This window comes from Pungitius pungitius, chromosome 6 (assembly GCF_949316345.1).
Source record: "Pungitius pungitius chromosome 6, fPunPun2.1, whole genome shotgun sequence".
Lineage (NCBI taxonomy): Eukaryota > Metazoa > Chordata > Actinopteri > Perciformes > Gasterosteidae > Pungitius > Pungitius pungitius.
In genome coordinates this window covers 1520663-1541514 of record NC_084905.1, presented here as the reverse complement: position 1 = coordinate 1541514, position 20852 = coordinate 1520663, and the positions used below count along the sequence as shown (strand labels likewise).

Genomic DNA, 20852 nt, shown 5'->3' with positions numbered 1-20852 from the left:
CTGACAGAGTTCACTGCAGATGTAGTCTCCGAAAATACGAACCTGAACCTGAAATCCTTGGGTTTCACACAATAAACCATTGAGCATCTGGACAAACAGTAGAGAGTTGCTGAAAAGTGGAAAGGAAGCACCGACAGGGAGACAACGTTTCCCTTTTCCCGCTCTCTCTCTCCATAGGTTTCGTTTTTTTTTTCATGCTTCCTTTTCTCCCCCCTGTGTCCCTTTCTCTTCATCCCTCCCCATGAACCTTCTTGATTTCAGTCTGTTTTTTAATTTCCCGACCGTACACGTTCACGGGCCTGGACCTCGGCTCGTGTCCTGCTTGTACGGTACCATCCCTGCTGTTTCAGGAAAACTACTCGGGATATTTGACTCCCCAGCTCCGGGTCGTTTGATCCGTGCTCCCTGTTTGCTGTTGCATGCAGCTTTGAATCCCAGTGGGCAAAGAACAACAAAGGAATTAGTTTCAGTGCTGTATCCAGCTGAAATAAAACACACCCAGGAGATCATACAAATAACTGTTGTAAAAAGGAAAGGGAAATACGCTGGCCACCTTCCTGTGGTTAAAGTCTTCACATTTGGAAAAAAAGGATGTAATGAAGTGTAAAACGTTCGACATTCATAGTCATCAACGTTTATTGTGCAAGATAACATTAGAGGCTCTCCAAAAAGATTCAACCAACCGTGAAATAGTCCCCTGTATAAAATCCATAAAACGCCTCATTGTTGTTTTAAACTCTTTCTCCGTACAGATCAAACCAAAGACACAGAGAATCGTCCCGATGACGATGGTGTTATCTCCGTTTGCCCCAGTTTCCAGTCTTTAAGCTAAGCTAAGCTAAGCTAACAGTTGGCGGCATCAATCGGCTCAACTAACTCTTGGCAGGATGGCAAATTACAGAGTTTTGCTAAATAACAGACTATTCCTGTAAACCTACGACGATGACCTACAGAATGCTATTCCCAGACTGCGAGCATTGAAACACACATGAATGCGTGTTTGTTTGTGACCCAGTTATGAGTTAACCGTAAAAACATCGGAGCCTGCATTCATTCAAGGGCAGTGACGTCGTCCTCTGAGCAGAGCGAGGGGAGTTTTTTGGGAGACCGGCAAGTGGAACTCCTCGCAAGGCCGTGCTGTAATCTGAAGCCAACGAGTAAAGAGAGAGAGAGAGAGAGAGGGGAAAGATAGAGGGAGGGGGAAACACTGAAGGGCCAAGAGAAGGTGATGTCAGCTGAGTTCAGAAAGTAAACAGAGTCCCAGACTGCAGCATGCTGTCTGTGGGACGGCCACTGCAGCTGGGGCAAACCCACGGGGGCACCCACACCACCACCTGGACCTCCACCTTCGCCCCGTGGAAGGGGGGCTGGCTCCTCCTCATCGCTCTCTTCATCGCCCTACCTCAAGGGATGGCCTGGCCCTATGGTAAGAGACCGGCAAAGACTTCAGCTTCTCTCCTTCTCTCCTTCTCTCCTTCTCTCCTTCTCTCCTTCTCTCCTTCTCCCCTTCTCCCCTTCCTCTCTCCCTGTCTGCGCGCGTCGGTTCTTTGTTCTCAAAGAAGCCGGCATCAGCAACTCCATCCACTCTTCACCCTTGAGAGCACCGCGGTGCTCAGCAGGACTGAGTGAGAGAAGACCCAGGCGCTGATGCACAGACGCTGCAGAGATCAGCACTGACGTGTTTGTGCAATCTTTAGGTAAACAACTCGTGTTCTGAAAACCCAGAGGGAGGCATTCCTGTGAGGGTTTGTTTATAGTCAGATTAAAAGGGACTTTGTGATCTACTTCTCTACTCGTCACGCAGTTGTTGCTCTGCAAGAGATTTTCCTTTTGTCTTAAATAAAAGAAGCACTAGCTGGTCGCACATTCCTTAAGGGCAAAGCAAGGCGGTTGGACTCCTAATAACGGGGGGGTGAGGGGGGGGTGAATGTTGGCATGCGTTTCTTTTTGTGTCGGAGCTTGTCTTTTAATGTTGAAATTGGTATTGGTCTGTTTACCCAGGGTGACCACTTGAACCGCCTGCAGGAAGACATGAGTCACGTTTTAGTCGACCACTGTGCCTGCGGTAATGAGTGTACCATACGCCGTCTCCAAGGCTCCACCAGACCTCTGCCCTTTGTTGATACATCGTCCCGCGGTTACCGGGCAGTAAAGTAACCTTCGATTTGTAATGTTGGTGAATGGGGCAACATTTGCCTACTTTTGTTGCTGTCAGCTTCATAACTATGCATCCTCAGCTGATGATAGGTGATTTCTGCTTAGCTTTCTTCGAGTAGAGCAGATGTTGTCACGTACACATCCTGACTTTTTCTATGTTTGTATGTGTCTGCACCTGAGTTTCCATGTTTTGGAGGCATGTAAGGCCACCCACCTGAATGCTGTCTTGTTCCTCTGAATATAATATAAAGTTGTCAAGGTTACTTGTTGTGAGAAACATAGTCCAAGGCTAGCATATGTAAAAAGCATATGATATCTTGGAGAAAGGGAATCCTTGGCACAGAATGTAGTTACAAGATTCAAAACAGATCCTCTGAATGAGCATTTGAGGAAGATTTCACATATTGTCCCGCAGTGTACAGATTATACAATTTTTCCAGTGGATAAGGGAGTCAAATGGTATTTAATTAATTCAATTTAATTTAATCAATATTGGTTTATTTACAGCAAATCTCCAGGATGAGCGGTGGTAGCAGTGCTGGGGTTCAAGCTACATTCAGATACACACAGCTCCCCTGGGAGTTCCCCTTTACACGAGAGCAGCATCCTTCCAACAACAAAATACCCAACAGCTGCTGCGGGTAATATGCAAAAGGAAATCAATCACTGGCACATACTAGCAGCACAGCTCCTATAAAAATAACTCATTTCCATGATACATCAACTAAAATGAGCACCATTTTTGCTAGGAGGAAACTATTCATTTGATAGATGTATACCATAGCCATGGTAATGTCCGTCACTGTAAACCTTCACTGACAAGAGTTCCCACGTAATTATGGCACAGATCAAGTATGGCGTAACGTTGAGGGAAGGAACATGTAAAGCAGCATAGTCAAATTCAACTCACAATTGTTGCACAGTTCAGCATTTCTCACTTGCTGGCACTTCAATTAGAAGAATGGAACAGAGAAAGCTGATAAGAGTATTTCCTGCTGCTATACAGAAAGTTAGTCAAAACCTGCAGAATAGAGATAATGAATGTCCAATGGAGGTGACACATGCACAGCATTGTGCTGTGTTTGAAATGCATGTTGAACCCATCATCTCAGTGGGCTCTGCTTAAATTGTCTCCACATTCTGCTGCTTTGGTCAGAGTTCAAAGTAGCTTAGCTGTGATAAGGGTGTGCGACAGGACTGATGAAATGCATTTCCCTTAGAGGTGAGCAGGAATATGTCAAATTAGACAACGGCTTGTTTTAAATGCCACAGACACTGTGCCAAGCAGCATTTCCTAAACCAGTTCATAGGCCTTGGCTTCAAATGGAAACTGGTGCCAGAGCTGATGCTGATGCACATTTTGAAGGTTCTCCAGGGGTTGTGCAACAGGTATGCATGAGCTATCTCTGACGGTGACATTTGGACTGAATACATTTCTAAAAAATGAGATCCAAAACTAAAAAAATAACGGTTTTTTTTTTAGGTAAATCTTGGCAGAAGTTGGAGCCTGCAGGGCAGTCCATTCAGACTCAAGGTCTCGGGGGGGAAAGCGTGAAATTCCGTGACCGCATCTTGTCTCCAGTGATAATGACATTAGTCTCTGGATCCATATCAAAAGTGTGCAGCTGACACATGCCCGCTTACAAGGTTCTTAATGCTTTGTGACACCCGCACAGAGGCAAAAAAAACAGGCAACAGGGTGTCTGTGATGCCGTCCGGTTTATTGCTATTTTCATTTTTCTGGCTTCTTGACATGTTGACGAGCTCACCATCTGGAATGGAAAAAAGGAGTAGATACCACTAATAAAAAAACATATAGCGAAACCACACACACACACACACACAAATTGGCACAATTCGCTTTAGAAATGAAGTTGTGCCAGTGCCATCTTGCTTCCACAGAAAGCAACACGTGTGCCTGGTTGCATCAACCAGGAGACATATCGGACAGGTTGGATGGAAAACTGTGCCAAACAGCTGGTAGGCACAATGGGGAAGCAAACCTTTTATTATAGGAAGTGTGTCAGAAAGGCTGCTGTGTTCAGAACCCTTTCTGACACACTGCCGTTTGGGATTAGACACACATTAGCCAGGGGCACACAGCACAATAACTAGTCTTGGGTTAAATTGCAGGTGTGGGGAACAAAATGACGAATGGTGTGTCATCGGCATGTTTGTACAATTTTTTTTCACACAAAAGTATACATTTGACCAGCAATTTCAAAAGAACTTCTAGTGCTTTCCTTAAGCTTTAAGGGCCAGCTCATGCATGTACAAAAGTCCCCACAAACACTCCTGTGTGCGTCTATACCTCCACGTCTCTTCCTTCTTTCCCATATATAACTGTTATAACGGTCCAGTGTGTGGTGACGCGCAGGTGTTCACCTGGAACCCTCACACAGGTGTTTTTACAAAGGCAACAAGCCTGCAACAAAGTGAATAAATCCACATTTTCGTGATGCAAGTCAAAGCACAGCTATCCTAGAATTATATTTGTGGTTGTAAATAAGTCACGATGTATTAAGGAGAGGAAATAGCCTTCCAGAAAAGTAGATTAGTTCCAGTATGTGTACAGCACTAAGGCAGAAAGCTCTGAGCCACGCTTCAGAGAAAAGAAATGACAGAAATTGAGGTCAATAAACTGAATCCATTCACACAGAACAGACACTGAAAACATGTCTGCTTGTATTAATTTACATCAGGAGCATGAAGTAAATATTATGGAAATCTGGAAATAAATGCAAGCTATTTCATTTAAAGAAGATAAACATCTCATTCAGATGAACATATAAAGATCGGTTCTACTTTTCTGTAATTCAGGGTCTTCAAAAAAAGCCTGCATTTAGGACGGCTGTAAGGACAGAATGTCATTTCTCTATCCAAGGAAAAGACATGTGATCCATGTAACTTATCACTCATAGGGTTTTTTGACCCATGTCCTTTAAATTGGCTTCCAGAGTCTCTCCGGTCAGCGTCCGTCACAAATCTGAAGAAAGCAGCAACGCTGTCCCATCTCGAGTGCAGATCTGTGCACGTCTCAATCTCCGTGTGGGAGATTTACACACGGTTTTCCTCCATAATCACTGTTTATTGTAGGGTAGTGATTTAAAGACTAGTCAAATTGGCCGGTCCCAAACTGCGTCTACTGCATTTCTAGAATTTGCAGACAAGAGTTTGGATGGACTCCTGGAGTCCAAGGAACACATTAAAGCTCCTGGAATAAACCAATTAGCAGCTTGAACTCACATTTCTTTCCAAATTGTGTAGTTTTGTTTTGTCTTTTGGCTAAAGTGCCAAAAAGGGGAACTCCACACAATTTAGTGGAGGGGAAATACCCCTTCGTATATGGAAAATAATATTATATGAAGCCAAAGTCGATAAATTGCATCAAAGGATGACCTCTTTTTGGGATTCCAAGTTTAAGGTGGACTCTTTTGAAAATATATTGTAGCAAAATTGAGGGGATTAAAAAGTAAGATTCTGGTAAAGATATGTTGGACTCACAATACGGGGCTTTTTTGTCCCTCCAACCCCGCCGCGTGCCCAGATTATGGGTGTTCGCGGTTCTCACATTTGGTCAATAGAAATCCACAAAAATGTCAACAGTTACTCTTAGCTTTCAATTTAGTGATGTAGGTAAAAAAAAAAAAAAGTCTAAAAATGCAAGACAATGCAAGAGCGTCAGCTTTGTTTGAAATAAAAACAAACAAGAAAGCTGGCGGCTTTTTCAACAACGTGGGCATTGTGCGCCATCGTCCAACAACATTTGCGTAACATCGGTTTTCTAGTTCTGAGGTCAATCGCACGACTGGCTAACAACAGACCCCATTTTTTCTCTCTGGCTTGCTGAACATTTGAGCTGTTGTCAAAACACAATTGACCTCTGTTGGGAACTGAGAGGAATCATTCGTTTGTCTCATGAAGCACAAAATTCTGTCCTTAAATGGAACTCGTGTTAAATGTGAAGCGTAGGTCTTGCACAACTTGCTCTCTGTCTGATTAATGCCTCTGCTTTTGTCCAATCTCACTGCGAGGAAGAGCCAGATTGCACTTGGACTAAGATGAAATCCATGATGTCATTAATGTGGAAGGTCAGCAGAGACAACTCACAGCATTCCACGACATCTAAGCTTCTCCTCGCTGGCGGACCGTCTGCAAACCATCAACAAGAGATTTATAGCTTCTGGTTTTGCTTTTCGGTGAAAAAGTCACATCGGTCATTGTGTGCAGCAGCTACGGCGTTACAAATAAAAAACATTGTTCAAGGCTGCCTTTGGGTCCAGGAGTAAACGCTTGGAGGGCTCAGAACAGAGAAGTTATGATTGCAGGGCGCAGAGGAAAACAAAATGCTCAAACAACATTGCCAAGTTTAAAAGTGCAGCTTCTGTTAGCACTCTGTCCACATCTGCCAAAGGGGAATTCGTGCAATGTTACACAACTGCTCAGACGCAAAGGTCTTTCTCTCACTGGTTTCCAGTCCAATTAAGCATTCCATTCATTGGCTAGAACTAACTAATTATTTATTTGACATTTTATCGCAGTAGGATGTGAACTACTGAGAGGCTCGCCGTCTCTTATGAGCTCCCTACTGTTGTCAGTCACATGTATGTATGTATGTATGTATATATATGTATATAAGTTGTGAGCATTTGTTCCCTGCCTGCTTGCTTGTTTGAGTTGCCGACCCTGACGTATTGTCTCCTCTAGATTACAGGTATTTGTACAACCACTGCCCGGGCCCGGAGTGGAACGTTATGTGTAGAGGCTGCTGCGAGTATGATGTGATTCGCTGTAAATGCCCCCTACAGGGGACGCCGGTGGGCTACGCAGTGCCCTGCTGTCGCAACGCCATCAACGAGTGCGACCCCTGCATAATCCATCCAGGTAGTGTTCCTTTTAGAATTTCATGTGAATCTTCTGCTTAAAAAGTCTGTGGCTGAGGATTTCATTTTTAAGCATGACAGAAATCCTGGAAATATTTGTGTCCGATCTCATTTGTTTAACTGTAACTCTTGAATGAGTGCAGGAGGTGATCATCATACTTTGAATGGTGAAGGGGGGGGGGGAATAAATGGGTGTAGGAATGTGTGTGTTTGGATACACAGGTGTGATCACTTGAAGATGTTTGCACACGAGCTGTAACCCCTGCTACGAAACTTGTATTATTTCTCCACATGCCATCTGCCTGTAAAAGTTGATCCTGTTTTCTTCACAACTGGAACTTACTCGTGATTTTCTTTCAGGTGAAAAAAACCAGCTGTTCGTACTATGGATACCTGTAAATTCCATTTCACTCTTAAACTCCAAAAATCTGTGCTCAAGTCAGACGTTGGTCTGAATTTTCCTCAACATTTAAAGAAGCACTAATACGTATGTGTGGTTTTGTAGTGAGAGATGAGCATATGGCGCAAACATGACAGCGGTCAGAGCAACTTGACTTGTTTTCATTCGTTGCATTCCGGCCCATCATAGTGATTCTTTATATTGCTTTAATGTGATTTTCGTTTCGCCTGCTCTTTCTTCCAGGTTGCAGTATATTTGAGAACTGTAAGCGATGTAACAATGGGACTTGGAGTCCCAGGGATGACTTCTTCGTTAAGGGAAAATACTGCGCTGAGTGTCGGCCCGGCTGGTCCGGTGGCGATTGCATGAGTGAGTCTATTCTTTTCCACCATTTAGCAGATCCTGTAAGGCTTTGCTGTTATACTCTTTTTTTTTCTATATGAATGTCGTGCATATATTTTCTTCCCTGATGATTTGTGCTAATCTGGGACAGCTCAGCATGATAGGCCGCTATATGTAGGTGTGTATTTAACAAGATATTGAATGACAAGCTGGAGTCAAAATATTGGGAATTCTAAAAAACAAATTCACATTTGTGCTTTATGTTTATAACTTTCTCAATACACAAATATTCTGCCGGGGGGGAACCACAAACGTACATTTAATTAAAAGCAGAACCTGGGCAAGCCGCTGAATGCCTTTGTTGCTCCTGCGCCTATTGTTTTTATGTAGCTAGAGGCGATTAAAGCGGCTTCAGAAACTCAAATCAACATGCTCTTGGTTTGAATGCTAAGCAAAGCCCCAGAATGCAGCGGTTTAAAATAATAATTAAGCTGCAAAATACAGAGCTGCTGCAATTGAAAGAACACAAACTCACCACAATGGAGTCGTCTCCCACGTGTTTTTCAGAGTGCGGCGAAGTGATCCGTAAACGGCAGGGCCACTTGGTGCTGGAGAGCTACCCCAACAATGCTCGGTGTGAGTGGACCATCGAGGTGGACCGTCCCTTTACTATAGAGCTCAGGTGAGACACCCCCCCCCCCCCCCCCCTCCCCCTTGGCCTTGGCCAAACATTTAAAAAATGCCAATGCCAACACGATGTTTAAAAAGTAAGATGTCTAGCATAATCACGCTAATATAAAAAGTCTTATGAGTATACCACAATGCAATTTTTCATCATAAACTATACTGGACAAATTCAAACTGGGTACCACAGCTTATATAACATTTCATGGAAATCTGAAAGTTGAGCTTTTTCACTCTGTACCAAAGTAGTTGTTTTTGGTTAATATTAACATTAACACTTTTTTGACATTTGGCATTAAAGCATCACTTTTAGGGATCTTCAGTGGCCATCTGTAAAAGTTATTAACGGCTCATCTGCTGTTGCTGAATTCCCGCTCTGTTCAGTTTCTGACAGATGTCTGTGGTGGACGGATAGCATCTGAAGCTTTGTAGCACACGTCTTACCGACATTAATATTGAGATTACTAACAGTGATATGTCATTTATTTTGCTCTTTGTGACATGAGCAAAAGCCCTCGTTGAAACAGTGATTGGGGAATTAGGGTTTTTTCCTGTATTTCTTTAACTACGGGGGAATTGCACTGCACTCACACCAAAGGAAACATATCCGAATTACAACTGGCATTCTTGGTGGGAGTAATACATTCAGTATTACTTCACATTTGATTATTCAAAGCTTCCTGACTCTGGGGTCTCTGATAAAGGGTAATATTAGGAGAGTATTTTGGAGCATGCCGCTGCAGTGAATAAAGTTCATCAGTCATTCATGTCTGTTCTAATATTAGGCAAGTTTAAACAGCTCATGAATTTAGAGTGTATGTACATATCTCCTGACAGCCATTATACTCGCTTTAATTCATATTTATTAGGGCTCTAAACGTGTACCTTCTGGATGTCCTGGCTATGTTAAAGCAAACGAATAATCTTCTTTAAACATTGACACAATACCTGGACTTCCTTACCAATCATCCCTGGTCATGCTCCTTTGCTTGGAGATATTCTTGCACAATCAACATGTGTGCTTCCAGCAATCATGAATATATCTCAAATGAATTTAACATCTGCTGATCTCCAGTGACGAGATGCTAGATTACACCGGTAATGTATTGTCGTCTGTCAGCACTAGCCTTTTTACTGCCAATTTCATTAACGTATTGGAATCAATGACAGCCATCGGGTTAGGGTTGTTTATTGATGCTGCTGCCAAGTGTTAATAATAGTTGTGCTTTGTCTCAAATATTTGATCTTTGCGTGTAAAATGTTGGTACATACACATTATATATATAAATACACTCACCGGCCACTTTATTAGGTACACCTGTCCAACTGCTCGTTAACACTTAATTTCTAAGCAGCCAATCACATGGCGGCAACTCAGTGCATTTAGGCATGTAGACATTGTCAAGACAATCTCCTGCAGTTCAAACCGAGCATCAGTATGGGGAAGAAAGGTGATTTGAGTGACTTTGAACGTGGCATGATTGTTGGTGCCAGAAGGGCTGGTCTGAGTATTTCAGAAACTGCTAATCTACTGAGATTTTCACGCACAACCATCTCTAGGGTTTACAGAGAATGGTCCGAAAAAGAAAAAACATCCAGTGAGCGGCAGTTCTGTGGGCGGAAATGCCTTGTTGATGCCAGAGGTCAGAGGAGAATGGCCAGACTGGTTCGAGCTGATAGAAGGGCAACAGTGACTCAAATAACCACCCGTTACAACCAAGGTGGGCATAAGAGCATCTCTGAACGCACAGTACGTCCAACTTTGAGGCAGATGGGCTACAGCAGCAGAAGACCACACCGGGTGCCACTCCTTTCAGCTAAGAACAGGAAACTGAGGCTACAATTTGCACAAGCTCATCGAAATTGGGCAATAGAAGATTGGAAAAACGTTGCCTGGTCTGATGAGTCTCGATTTCTGCTGCGACATTCGGATGGTAGGGTCAGAATTTGGCGTCTACAACATGAAAGCACGGATCCATCCTGCCTTGTATCAACGGTTCAGGCTGGTGGTGGTGGTGTCATGGTGTGGGGAATATTTTCTTGGCACTCTTTGGGCCCCTTGGTACCAATTGAGCATCGTTGCAACGCCACAGCCTACCTGAGTATTGTTGCTGACCATGTCCATCCCTTTATGACCACAATGTACCCAACTTCTGATGGCTACTTTCAGCAGGATAATGCGCCATGTCATAAAGCTGGAATCATCTCAGACTGGTTTCTTGAACATGACAATGAATTCGCTGTACTCAAATGGCCTCCACAATCACCAGATCTCAATCCAATAGAGCATCTTTGGGATGTGGTGGAACGGGAGATTCGCATCATGGATGTGCAGCCGACAAATCTGCGGCAACTGTGTGATGCCATCATGTCAATATGGACCAAACTCCCTGAGGCAAAAGGGGGGTCCAACCCGTTACTAGCATGGGGTACCTAATAAAGTGGCCGGTGAGTGTATATCTCTTGTGTATGTATGTTCACAGTCATGATGCACTTAGACTTGCCTCTACCCTTCTTAGACAAGATATGTTTCCTATCATATTTACTGCTGCAACAACTTAACTCCCACCTTATATTTACTCCATAAAAAAAAATCAAATAAAAGAAAAAAAAACACAGAAACTAGAATAGTTTTGAAACTGCTGTGGTACCTGGTTAAAATGTGCCCTATTTCACACATCATTAACAACAGTAATCTACGCAATGGTGAAGGAAATCCCCTTTAACGCTTCATTAGCTTGTTCCGTAAAGCCATGGAAACACATAAATCACATAAACCTTTACATCAAGACATTCAATCAGATTGCTTTTTTAAATCAAATTAGAATAGATGTTGAATTTATATAAGGCGTTGTGTGTTTTGTGTACTCCTCTTCATACAAACAGGTTCATGATGATGAGTCTGGAGTTTCACCAATCGTGTCGTTACGACTTCGTGGAGGTCCGCGACGGTGACAGCATTGACTCGCGTGTCATTGGCCGGTTTTGTGGGAACAACAAACCGGTGCCGGTTCACAGCTCTGGTCACAGTCTTCACATACTCTTTGTGTCTGATGGTTATAAAAATTTTGATGGATTCTTTGCTACTTTCCAGGAGAGCTCAGGTAGGTTGAACACCCCCTATTATTTAACAACAATATCAAAAATACTGTCAGCCCTCATAAATAATCAGTAAAAAGTCACTTGTAAAGTCAGGCTAAATGAACACAGGGGCTCTTTTGAGAAATGGGTCTCAACAAATGCAAACCAGAAACAAGTTTTCAACACACACTTGAAAGGAATACACAAAAAGCCTTTCATAGTGCGTGACTTCAACCCCCAAGTTTTGGGCAAAAGCTTCCGTCCAGCTCTTGACGTCTGCCCCCCCCCCCCCCTCACCGAAATGTCATTACTTTCCATGAATGTCGTCAGTCTGAAGGTCTTTCACACGCGTGGGCATTCTGTGTAGAAACGGAAAGTTTAAAAGGATAAATATTTATTTAAATAGTCCCAGCCTCTGCATTGTGAATCCCTTGAACCATTTTCTTTTGCCACATTTTTAAAAACATTTTTATCATGGTCATTTTTAACTGCAAATCAATTTCGTTCAATACGTTTCCTTTTGTACCCTAATGTGTACCCTAACTTGTATATTTGCAGCTTGCAGCTCTTCTCCTTGCCTACATGATGGCACTTGTGTCCTGGAGAGTTCTTACACTTACCGCTGCGCCTGTCTGGCTGGCTACACAGGCAAGAGGTGTGAACACGGTGAGTTTGTAACATAACTGAGAAACAGAAATGAACAATAATTGACGTCTCGTGTAAAAATGTTGACGTTTGGATGCCGGCAAGTTCTAATCACGGGGAGGAATAGTTGCCATGACTCCAATTTTCCATCTCCACAGGAATGCCGAATCGATGTGTCTCATTGCGTTGGCACTTTTCTTTTTGTAATTTCATCTGAAATCAGACACACCTACAATTAACTCGTGGAAAACTTTATTTTTTTTAAATTTATTTTTGATCTGTTGTTGCTGTTCAGAGACGGGCGGTGATTCACTGTCACGGTCTGTGGTTTGGACTGGGTTCAGGCCAGCTGCTTTTCTTCGTCAGGGAAGTCCCAGCTGGAGCTTTGGTCTGTCAGCAGTTCAACAGCTGGGCTGCAACTTCCACAAATATGTTTGCATCTCAGCTCAATTGTGAACTATGAACTATGAAGTCCTACTTCCACGGACAGATAGATACAAACAAAGAAGCTGAACAAAATCAAAGGGTGAAATAAGAGAAGAGAAAAAAAAGTAGGATGCATCTTGTTTACTGCACTATATGCCACGTCATTACATTTACAAAACACCAGCAGAGTCACTCAACTGTATCGTGTGGGGTGCTGTGAAATCAGGGTGTGGTCGGCTTACGAGGTCTTTGATTTGTGGGTGTGTTGCCTCTAACTTGTGTTTTTACATCCAGTACACTCTCCTAGGAGCCCACAAAAACAGACCTCCTCTTGTGGTGTCATTTTCAGGGCTTAATAAAACAAATGGTGAAACAATTCTGTTCATTTTAATGGATGAGAGTAATTTCAATGTCTGACATTTTGTGAGGGACGTGTATTCTACATTTCTACATTCAGCTTAGTCACGTGGGGAATTTGAAGTACTGACATCGTCAGTATGTTATGCTTCAAATAATTGAACCGTCAACTCCTGTAAGCCTCAGATAAAACTCATAGTGTATGAGAGAGTCCTGCCACATCATCGTAGAAACTCAACATGAGAAATCATTTCATACTTTCTCCCTCTGGAACACTTCAATCTATGCTACAGTCCAATCTGTTTTGGAGTGCAGTGTTGACCATCATTTCCATGGCATTAACAAAAGGAATGGTGATTTACTTACAATGTGAGTCTTCCTGCACACTATGAAAGTCTCAATGACTCAACCCAATGAGCCATCTGATTACGTCTGTGGAAAAAAAAACGCTGACAAGGAAGATGGATCATCAATGTACAATACAAAGATGACCCTAGCTTCCCCGGAATGCTCCAGGGTCAATAAAGGGTACTACGGTACAGTTTACTGTTCAACATTGGGTTGGCAAAGTCGGTAAATAAGTGAAAACCGCCGTGCTGGAGGAGTGCCAGGACCTCCGTTTTGAGCCATAAAACCCGGAGCTGAGCATTTCGTGGATCGGGCTCACCATAAAATAAACAACACAGGACATCTCTAGAGTATTTATTTGGAACACAGAGCTGAATAACCTCAGTGTTGATGTGTGCGCTGTGCTTTTTATGAACTCAGTAGCGGGTTGCTCAGTGCTGCATACTAGAAAATGTGTGTGCCTCAGACATACAGAGTTACACCCAGTATTCCATCACCCAAATGAACAATCTCCACCACTCTACTGTGTAAATCTACTTTAACAAGCCTGGAAACAGTTTGACAAAAGCCACTTTATTGCATCTTTTCTTTCATTATTTACAAGCCCTGTGAAAGTCTTGCTGTGTTACGTTACCACAATGGGTGAAATGACTCACTAATGAGCATCTAAGGTAGCGGGGTATGCTTTGGGGCATTTGTTAATTAAGAGTCTCAGAGCTGAGATTCCGCTTTGTGAGCTACCTGTCTGGCCTGTAAACACCTGAGGGCAACAGACTCAATGAAGTCTTTTATAGGATGTTTTGAGGAATAATTACGATGCTTGCTAAATACCCAATTTTCTTCATTTGGAGGATCTGTCTTTCAGTTAAAAATTGGAAAAGAAAACAACGTGTGTAAACAAAAGTTGTATTTGCCCTCAGTGGTTGGATGCCGCAGACCTCCAGTGCCCACCCGCGGATCAACACAGGGTCTGTTTCTCCACTCCGGGGCCCGCGTCACTTTCCACTGTGAGCCCGGCTTCGAGCTGCGTGGCTTCCGCTCCGCCCTCTGCCTGAGTGACGGCACCTGGAGCGCGCCTGCCCCCGAGTGTGGTAAGATGATTAAGTGAATAGGATTTTGCGAAGGAATTTAAAGTCGAGATCTGGGAAAGTCATATGGGTGTCATTTGCCTTCGTTGGATGCCACACATCTGCCCCAGTGGTGGTGCAGATTGCCAAAAAAAAAAACCTGATTTGCAGCCAATAAAAGCCTCAATTTCCTTTCTTCCGTCTCCAGTGCCAGTGGAAATAGTCTGTTCTCTTCCACCCAAGCCGACACACGGGGACCACTTCTTGGTTTACGGACCCAATGATGTCCTCATTGCTCTACAGTACCTGTGCTACCAGCCCTATGAACTCACTGGGAGCTCCCAGAGGGCATGCCTCCATAACAACACCTGGAGTGGGACTCCTCCGGTTTGCACCCGAGGTCAGACCACGTCTTTTACATAACAGGGGTTAGAACGGGTCAGATCGAGATGCAAAAGGGCCAATTGCTCATTTCATTATCTTTTTTAAGGTCAGTCAGTACAGAGAGCCATTCAGCATGACAAGCCAAATTTGGGAGAAGAAAAAAAAGATGAAATTAACAGCATTTCATCATGTTTTGTATCCACAGTAAATAACACGCTCACTGAAGAAGACAAGGACAGAGACAACGTAAAAAAGACAGAAGGGCACAACGGAACAGATGGTGAAAAACATCTCAGCAAAACTAAAGAGAAGGGTCAAAAAAACATAACCGGTGAAAAAGAACGTGTTGGAGAGGGAGAAATAAACACTGGGCACGACAATAAAACTGCAGTGGGCAGCAAAGATAAATCTACAGGTACCATTCCAAAGAAAACTGTGTCTGAGGGCGGGAATGAAGGAGAGCTGGAGGAAAGAAATACTGGGTCAGAGAAACCCACTGGAGGCAGCGAGGATAAAGTGGACAGTGAAGGGCCAAACAACAGCCTGAATACAGTGGAAATGAAAGAACCTGAGGTCAGAAAGCCACCTGAGAAAAACAAAGGAAGCCCAGAGACACATTTTGAGAGAGAAAAGACGGATGTCACAGAAATAGTTGTGGTTAAAGACAAAGGACAGGAAGAGAAGGAAAGAAAAGAGGAGCAGGTGAATGGAAAAGGAGATTCAAACAAGGTCGGTCCGAATGATACCAAGATGGGACCAAACATCATAGCTGAGGGGGACAACACAGTCGAGGGATTTGAATCGGAAATGACAGAGAACCACACTGTCAGACATGACACGAAGGATACGCCGAAAGAAAATAATACCGTAGGATCTCCAGAGCCGGGGGAGAAAATCCTTCCCTTTAGAGTCAACGTCACACAGCACAGAGCGGGAAGCGAGGAAAGTGGGAGAGCAAGAGAAAAACCAACGTTTGAACACGACGAGACAGAGAAGGATTCTGCTGAGAAAACCAGGCCCGGGTTGGAGAGGGAGAGCGGGAATGAAGACAAAGAAGCCAATCAAAGCATCAACGGTGAGAAACAAAATGAAAGAAATTAAAATAATGAGTATCACCGGCTCCTTGTTGGTCTTCACCCTCACCTACTGTCTGCCCCCCCCCCACAGGGAAAAGCTGCCCACTTCTCCCTCGCCTCTACCACGGCCGCCACCAACTGGTGCCTGGACTGGAGCCCGAAACAGTGGAGTTCTTCTGTAACCACTCGTATGCTATCAGTGGTGAGGCCCGGCGTACCTGCCAGCCAAACGGTACCTGGAGTGGAGGACAGCCCCTCTGTGTAAGAGGTACTGTCAGCCGACGTCGTAATTGGCCCACCATCTGGAGTAAAATAACAATGAGTAAAACATTCACGACAACAGACAGTGCTGTTGTGCAAGATTTTGTTAGAAAATGAGTAAGTCATTAACGAGGTGTCCCGTGTTTCTCGGGTCATGAAAGGAGACGTGTAGATGTAGCACAAAGGCCAATAGTAAAGGGTTTTACAAAGTACACTTTAAATGCTAATAGGTAAAAGATTTCTGCACTACAATAATCCATCAAGTGTAAATTATTAATAATATATTAATCAGTTCTCAATAAAAGACAAAGCAAGTTATTATGTTGGAGGAAGTTGTGTTTCTTCTTCTTTCTTCTTTGAGTCACAGCAGATAACTTTACACAGCTTAACATGAACGTGAAAACAGCTGGTCTGGCTCAAAGCGCACGTTAATGTTCCTCCCTTTTGTTTTTGCAAGGATTGGACCAAATATGTGTAACGCGATATGAGGCGCGCTTTATTGATGCTGGCAGGCGTTCCTTCAGCTTTGACCAGAGCCAGGCTTGCTCTTTACATGCTAGGCTAAGCTAAGCTAATTGGCTCATGTAACTGCTGCCAACATGGCAGACACCATATACCCTAAATATTGTACTTTTAATTTTAAACGTACAATGATTCAAATCACCGCATATGTGTTTATCTGCAGCATGCCGGGAGCCCAAAGTGTCAGAGCTGGTAATACAAAGAGTTTTACCACCTCAGACTCCATCCAGGTATATTTACTGATGCATTATGTCATATAACATATGTTAATAATTAATGCATATTATCATGTTACTCAGTAATAGAAGAATCAGAACCAACAGTTCTGTTGCATACAGACACAAAAGCCATTACGCAACTTAAAGGGTATGTTTGGCCTCTCCTTCTCCCCTCAGAAAGACACCTGTGCACCGGCTCTACTCTTCTGGTCTTGGCCGACAGCTCAAGTCCGACGGCCCCACTAGAGGCCCCCCAGTGCTTTCCCAGTTGCCCCAGGGCTTGCACCACCTTTACTCACATATAGAGTACGAGTGTGCATCTCCCTTCTACCACCACTCGGGCAGTTATCGCCGCACTTGCCTGAAGACTGGGAAATGGAGCGGGCGCCATGTGTCCTGTTCGCCAGGTGGGGCCAGCAAAGAGCTACTAGTGGGCGGCTGACTGACATCTATGCAACCTCGCACAGAACAGACACATTTTAAAACAGCAAAACAACGATGCGTGAACACATTATGATGATGTAGTTGCTCTGAAAGACATTTATCTTGATTCTCCTAAAAGAATGAATACTGGCATTCAACATTACATCATCAGCATCTTCAGCCGTCTCATAGGCATCTGTGACTTCCCCAAGCTGCTAAAATAACAATGAAGGGGAAATCCACTCCACTCTGCTATTCTTAATCATCAGCAAGAACAACTTAACTATATGTTAAAGCATTGATAATGCAGGGTATGGGACATTTACACTGCAGAGTAGTTCCAAACAAACCTCTCACCTTTCCATCAATATAAAACAGTTGCTAAGGAGACAGAGGGGTCAACCTTAGAACCTTTGGGTCTCCAGACTTAATCACTTCAAAAATGCTCTTAATATTTTTCAGATTAAAGAGAAAACACATCAGTCCAGCCGCTCTAATCTCTACATGAACACACGCTCTCCGTGGGCATAATGCCTTAATACCAAAATGAAAGTTGGGGGGTCTGTGAGCTGTGTTTACCTTCAATATAAATTGGTGCGTGGCAAACCCTGGAGGTGGATTCTATTATGTCGTCGTCATATTATGGAACAAAGTGTCAAAATGTAATAAGATGTTTAAATCTCTTATAATGCATTCATTTTATGTGCATATGGAAGATGGCAAGTCATGGCATATTTTCAGTAGCGGCTGTGTTAGAAAAAACAAAAGCAAGGTTTTAAGAGTTAGACACGCTCACGTTCTTTGGGATTGCATGGCTTTAAAGCAGGTTAGATTCTCCTTCTATGCCACTGCTTTGCGTTTTCGCCCACAATACTAAAGAAAGTGAGCTCATGTGCACAACAAAAATCACAAAGACAAATCAAACACACTAAATGTTAAAACTGTCTCAGTGTGAATCTGACTTCTTCCTGTACTTCTTTTCACGCCCCCTTTCTCTTGATTGTGGTCTTTCCTTCTCGGTCCTCTCTTCCTGTCACCTCCTCTTTGGCAGTGTGTGGGAAGCATGCGACCTTTGACCCGGAGAGGCCGGCAGAGGCTCACTGGCCTTGGCTGGCAGCCATCTACCGCCGCTTCACCAACGGAGCTGGGACCAAGGTGACCAAGGCAGGCAGCCAGCCAGGGTCCCTGAAGGGGGACTTTGAGGCAGGAACTGGCAGATACAATCAGGCTGCTGAATGGCAGCTAGTGTGCAGCGGGGCTCTGGTCAACCAAAAGAGGGTGGTGGTGGCAGCCCATTGTGTCACAGAGCTGGGAAAGGTGTATCCTCTGGATGCAGCCATGCTTAAGGTGGTGGTAGGGAAGCACTACCGGGATGAACAGAGGGAAAGCAAAGGTCCTCAACACCTGAGGGTAAGCAACGCCAGGTATTTTCCTTTGATGACACTCTTGAACCCAATTCGAAACAATATCCCTGTCTCTTTCCCCTTTAGGTGGCCTCCGTCATTGTTCATCCAAACTACGATCCCAATGTACTCGACTCTGACATAGCTGTGGTCAAGTTACTGGACAAAGCAAAGATCGGTGAGAAGGTCCTGCCCGTCTGCCTCTCAGACAGCCATGGAGAAGAAGTGACCTCTGAGCAAGGGCTTGTGACAGGCTGGTCCACACTGCCCGACTCCAGTTTAGGCCCTGATGAGAAGGCGAGGGTGGGGCTGGTTTACCTCGCCGACGTGGTCCCCTGTGAGCGGCAGTATGCCCGTAACGGCATGCCAGTCAGCGTCACAGACAACATGCTCTGTGCCAGCCACAAGCCGGACTACGAACCCTCCAACATCTGTCCCTCTGACACGGGGGGGATCCTTGTCCTGCCCGCCCTCTCTGAGAACCAAGCCGGCCGCGACCAGAAGCCCTCGGTCAGCTCTGGGCAGATGCGGGGGGAGAGCAGAGGGCTGTGGAGACTCATGGGTATGGTGAGCTTTGGCTATGACCAAGGGGAGTGTGATCCTGACCTCTACACAGTATACACTCGTGTAGCCAACTTCAAGGACTGGATAGAGAGCAATATGAAATAAGGATGGCCCCGTCTGCTTCTTACATGTTTAAGAGACGTCATATCCTACAGTGCTCTTCAGTCTATTCGTCCTCCCCAACCTTTTTTTATTGTTTCTTGCACTAAAGCGTTTCCCTATTTAACGTAGAAGCGCTGCAACACTGGAGAACACAGTGCTCTAACTGAAGGGGGTGCTTACGCATCAGATGTGCTGAGCATCAACCTCTCGTCACGAGACTTCAATGTTCGGGTCCCTCGGCTTTTTGAGACTTGAATGTGACCAGAAAACAGACAAAATGTTTCGCCTCCGCCTGAATTTGTGTACTCATGAACTCATTGGTATGTATATATGTTCTGATGTACTGTGCTGTTCTATCAATTCATATGACTGAAGAGATGTACATTTTGTATCTAAAGACAGAAAAATCATGAGGTTTTTGGATTAAAATATAATGGGGGTGTGGTAAAGCTTGCTCAGTGTGATCAGTTTTTCATCACTCAGTATGTGTGCATGTACAAATATATTCTATCCATTACAATCATTCCATTAATATGATGGGAAAATAAACACCTTAAATCTGCTCCATGTAGCACACAGTAGGCCTGTTGCTATGAGGCGAACAAAATCCACAAAAGGAGCAAGTTATTCACAGATCAATTCCCCTCTGTGCTGGAATTAAATCAATTACTTCCATTATGACCCTTCTCTATTATTCAGATGTGATTCTGTATTGATAGAGGAGCTGCAGCTGAAATCGACTTCCAAAAGGTGGCAGTAAAATATATGACTTCATCTCCGGCAGCATCAATTTAGGGCCCAGGTTGATTTGTTCTTAATTTGGGAATTCCAAAATGATCTAACAGTTTAATGAAGCTGGAACTCACATTTTTTATTTAGACTCTGTGCTGCTTTGGGCATCTGAGGTTAAAAACATTGTAATATTAGGGTTAGGTTAGGGTTAGCTATTAGGTTTTAGGAATGTACCAATGACGAAAATTGGGCAATTACAACATGCCCACGGCAAATCTGCTCACATCCAACCGTGCTTACGATATGAGACGTGTTCGGCAACACCTGATGATAGATTGAACGTTTTCACCTGATGCCCAACCAAAGGGTGGGCACAGCGTTTCTGTAACCACGCCGTCTGCGCAAACAGCCTGATAACAAAGCCAGGAGTTTGTGTGTGTCACAATCTGCTGCCCTCGTCTTCAGATGAAGTTTATTTTGCTTTTTTTTATGATATGGATATTCTTAAAATTTCCATCAAACACGCCGGCCTTGACGAGGGCGATTTCAAAGCTTAAGGAACACGAGCCCAACCAGATGGTCCATAACGTGGTAGTCAGACTTTCAAAAGACGTGCCAAAAAAGGATTGCGCAACACCTGCCGTGGAAATATTTCCCTCTGATTAATGTTCTGATCAGTTAAATGTAGCTCTTCACTTGGGCCGTGCTCAGAATGTATCATGGAATTTCAACGCTTATCAGGTCTAAAGTTCTCTGCTGCCATGAATCCGGAGCGCG

At 44.0% G+C, this 20852-nt stretch overlaps 1 protein-coding gene across 1 annotated transcript; it reads left to right on the top strand.

The window, feature by feature from the left end:
* Positions 1–1117: 1117 nt before the first annotated feature.
* pamr1b (peptidase domain containing associated with muscle regeneration 1b) lies at positions 1118–20074 on the top strand. Its single transcript, XM_037452419.2, has 14 exons — positions 1118–1426; positions 6865–7041; positions 7684–7809; positions 8350–8464; positions 11353–11570; positions 12106–12213; positions 14244–14414; positions 14599–14790; positions 14980–15849; positions 15942–16118; positions 16797–16863; positions 17029–17258; positions 18326–18684; positions 18765–20074. Exons 1-14 carry the CDS (start codon positions 1273–1275, stop codon positions 19344–19346), a joined length of 3546 nt encoding a protein of 1181 aa, XP_037308316.2. The 5' UTR covers positions 1118–1272; the 3' UTR covers positions 19347–20074.
* The last annotated feature ends 778 nt before the right edge of the window (positions 20075–20852 follow it).

Excerpts from the sequence above, each read along its gene's own strand:
- pamr1b (XM_037452419.2), top strand. The coding sequence starts at position 1,273 with ATGCTGTCTGTGGGACGGCCACTGCAGCTGGGGCAAACCCACGGGGGC. Across the intron at positions 7,042-7,683 it reads CCCCTGCATAATCCATCCAG|GTTGCAGTATATTTGAGAAC; the intron begins GTAGTGTTCCTT and ends TCTTTCTTCCAG. Across the intron at positions 14,791-14,979 it reads TCCTCCGGTTTGCACCCGAG|TAAATAACACGCTCACTGAA; the intron begins GTCAGACCACGT and ends TTGTATCCACAG.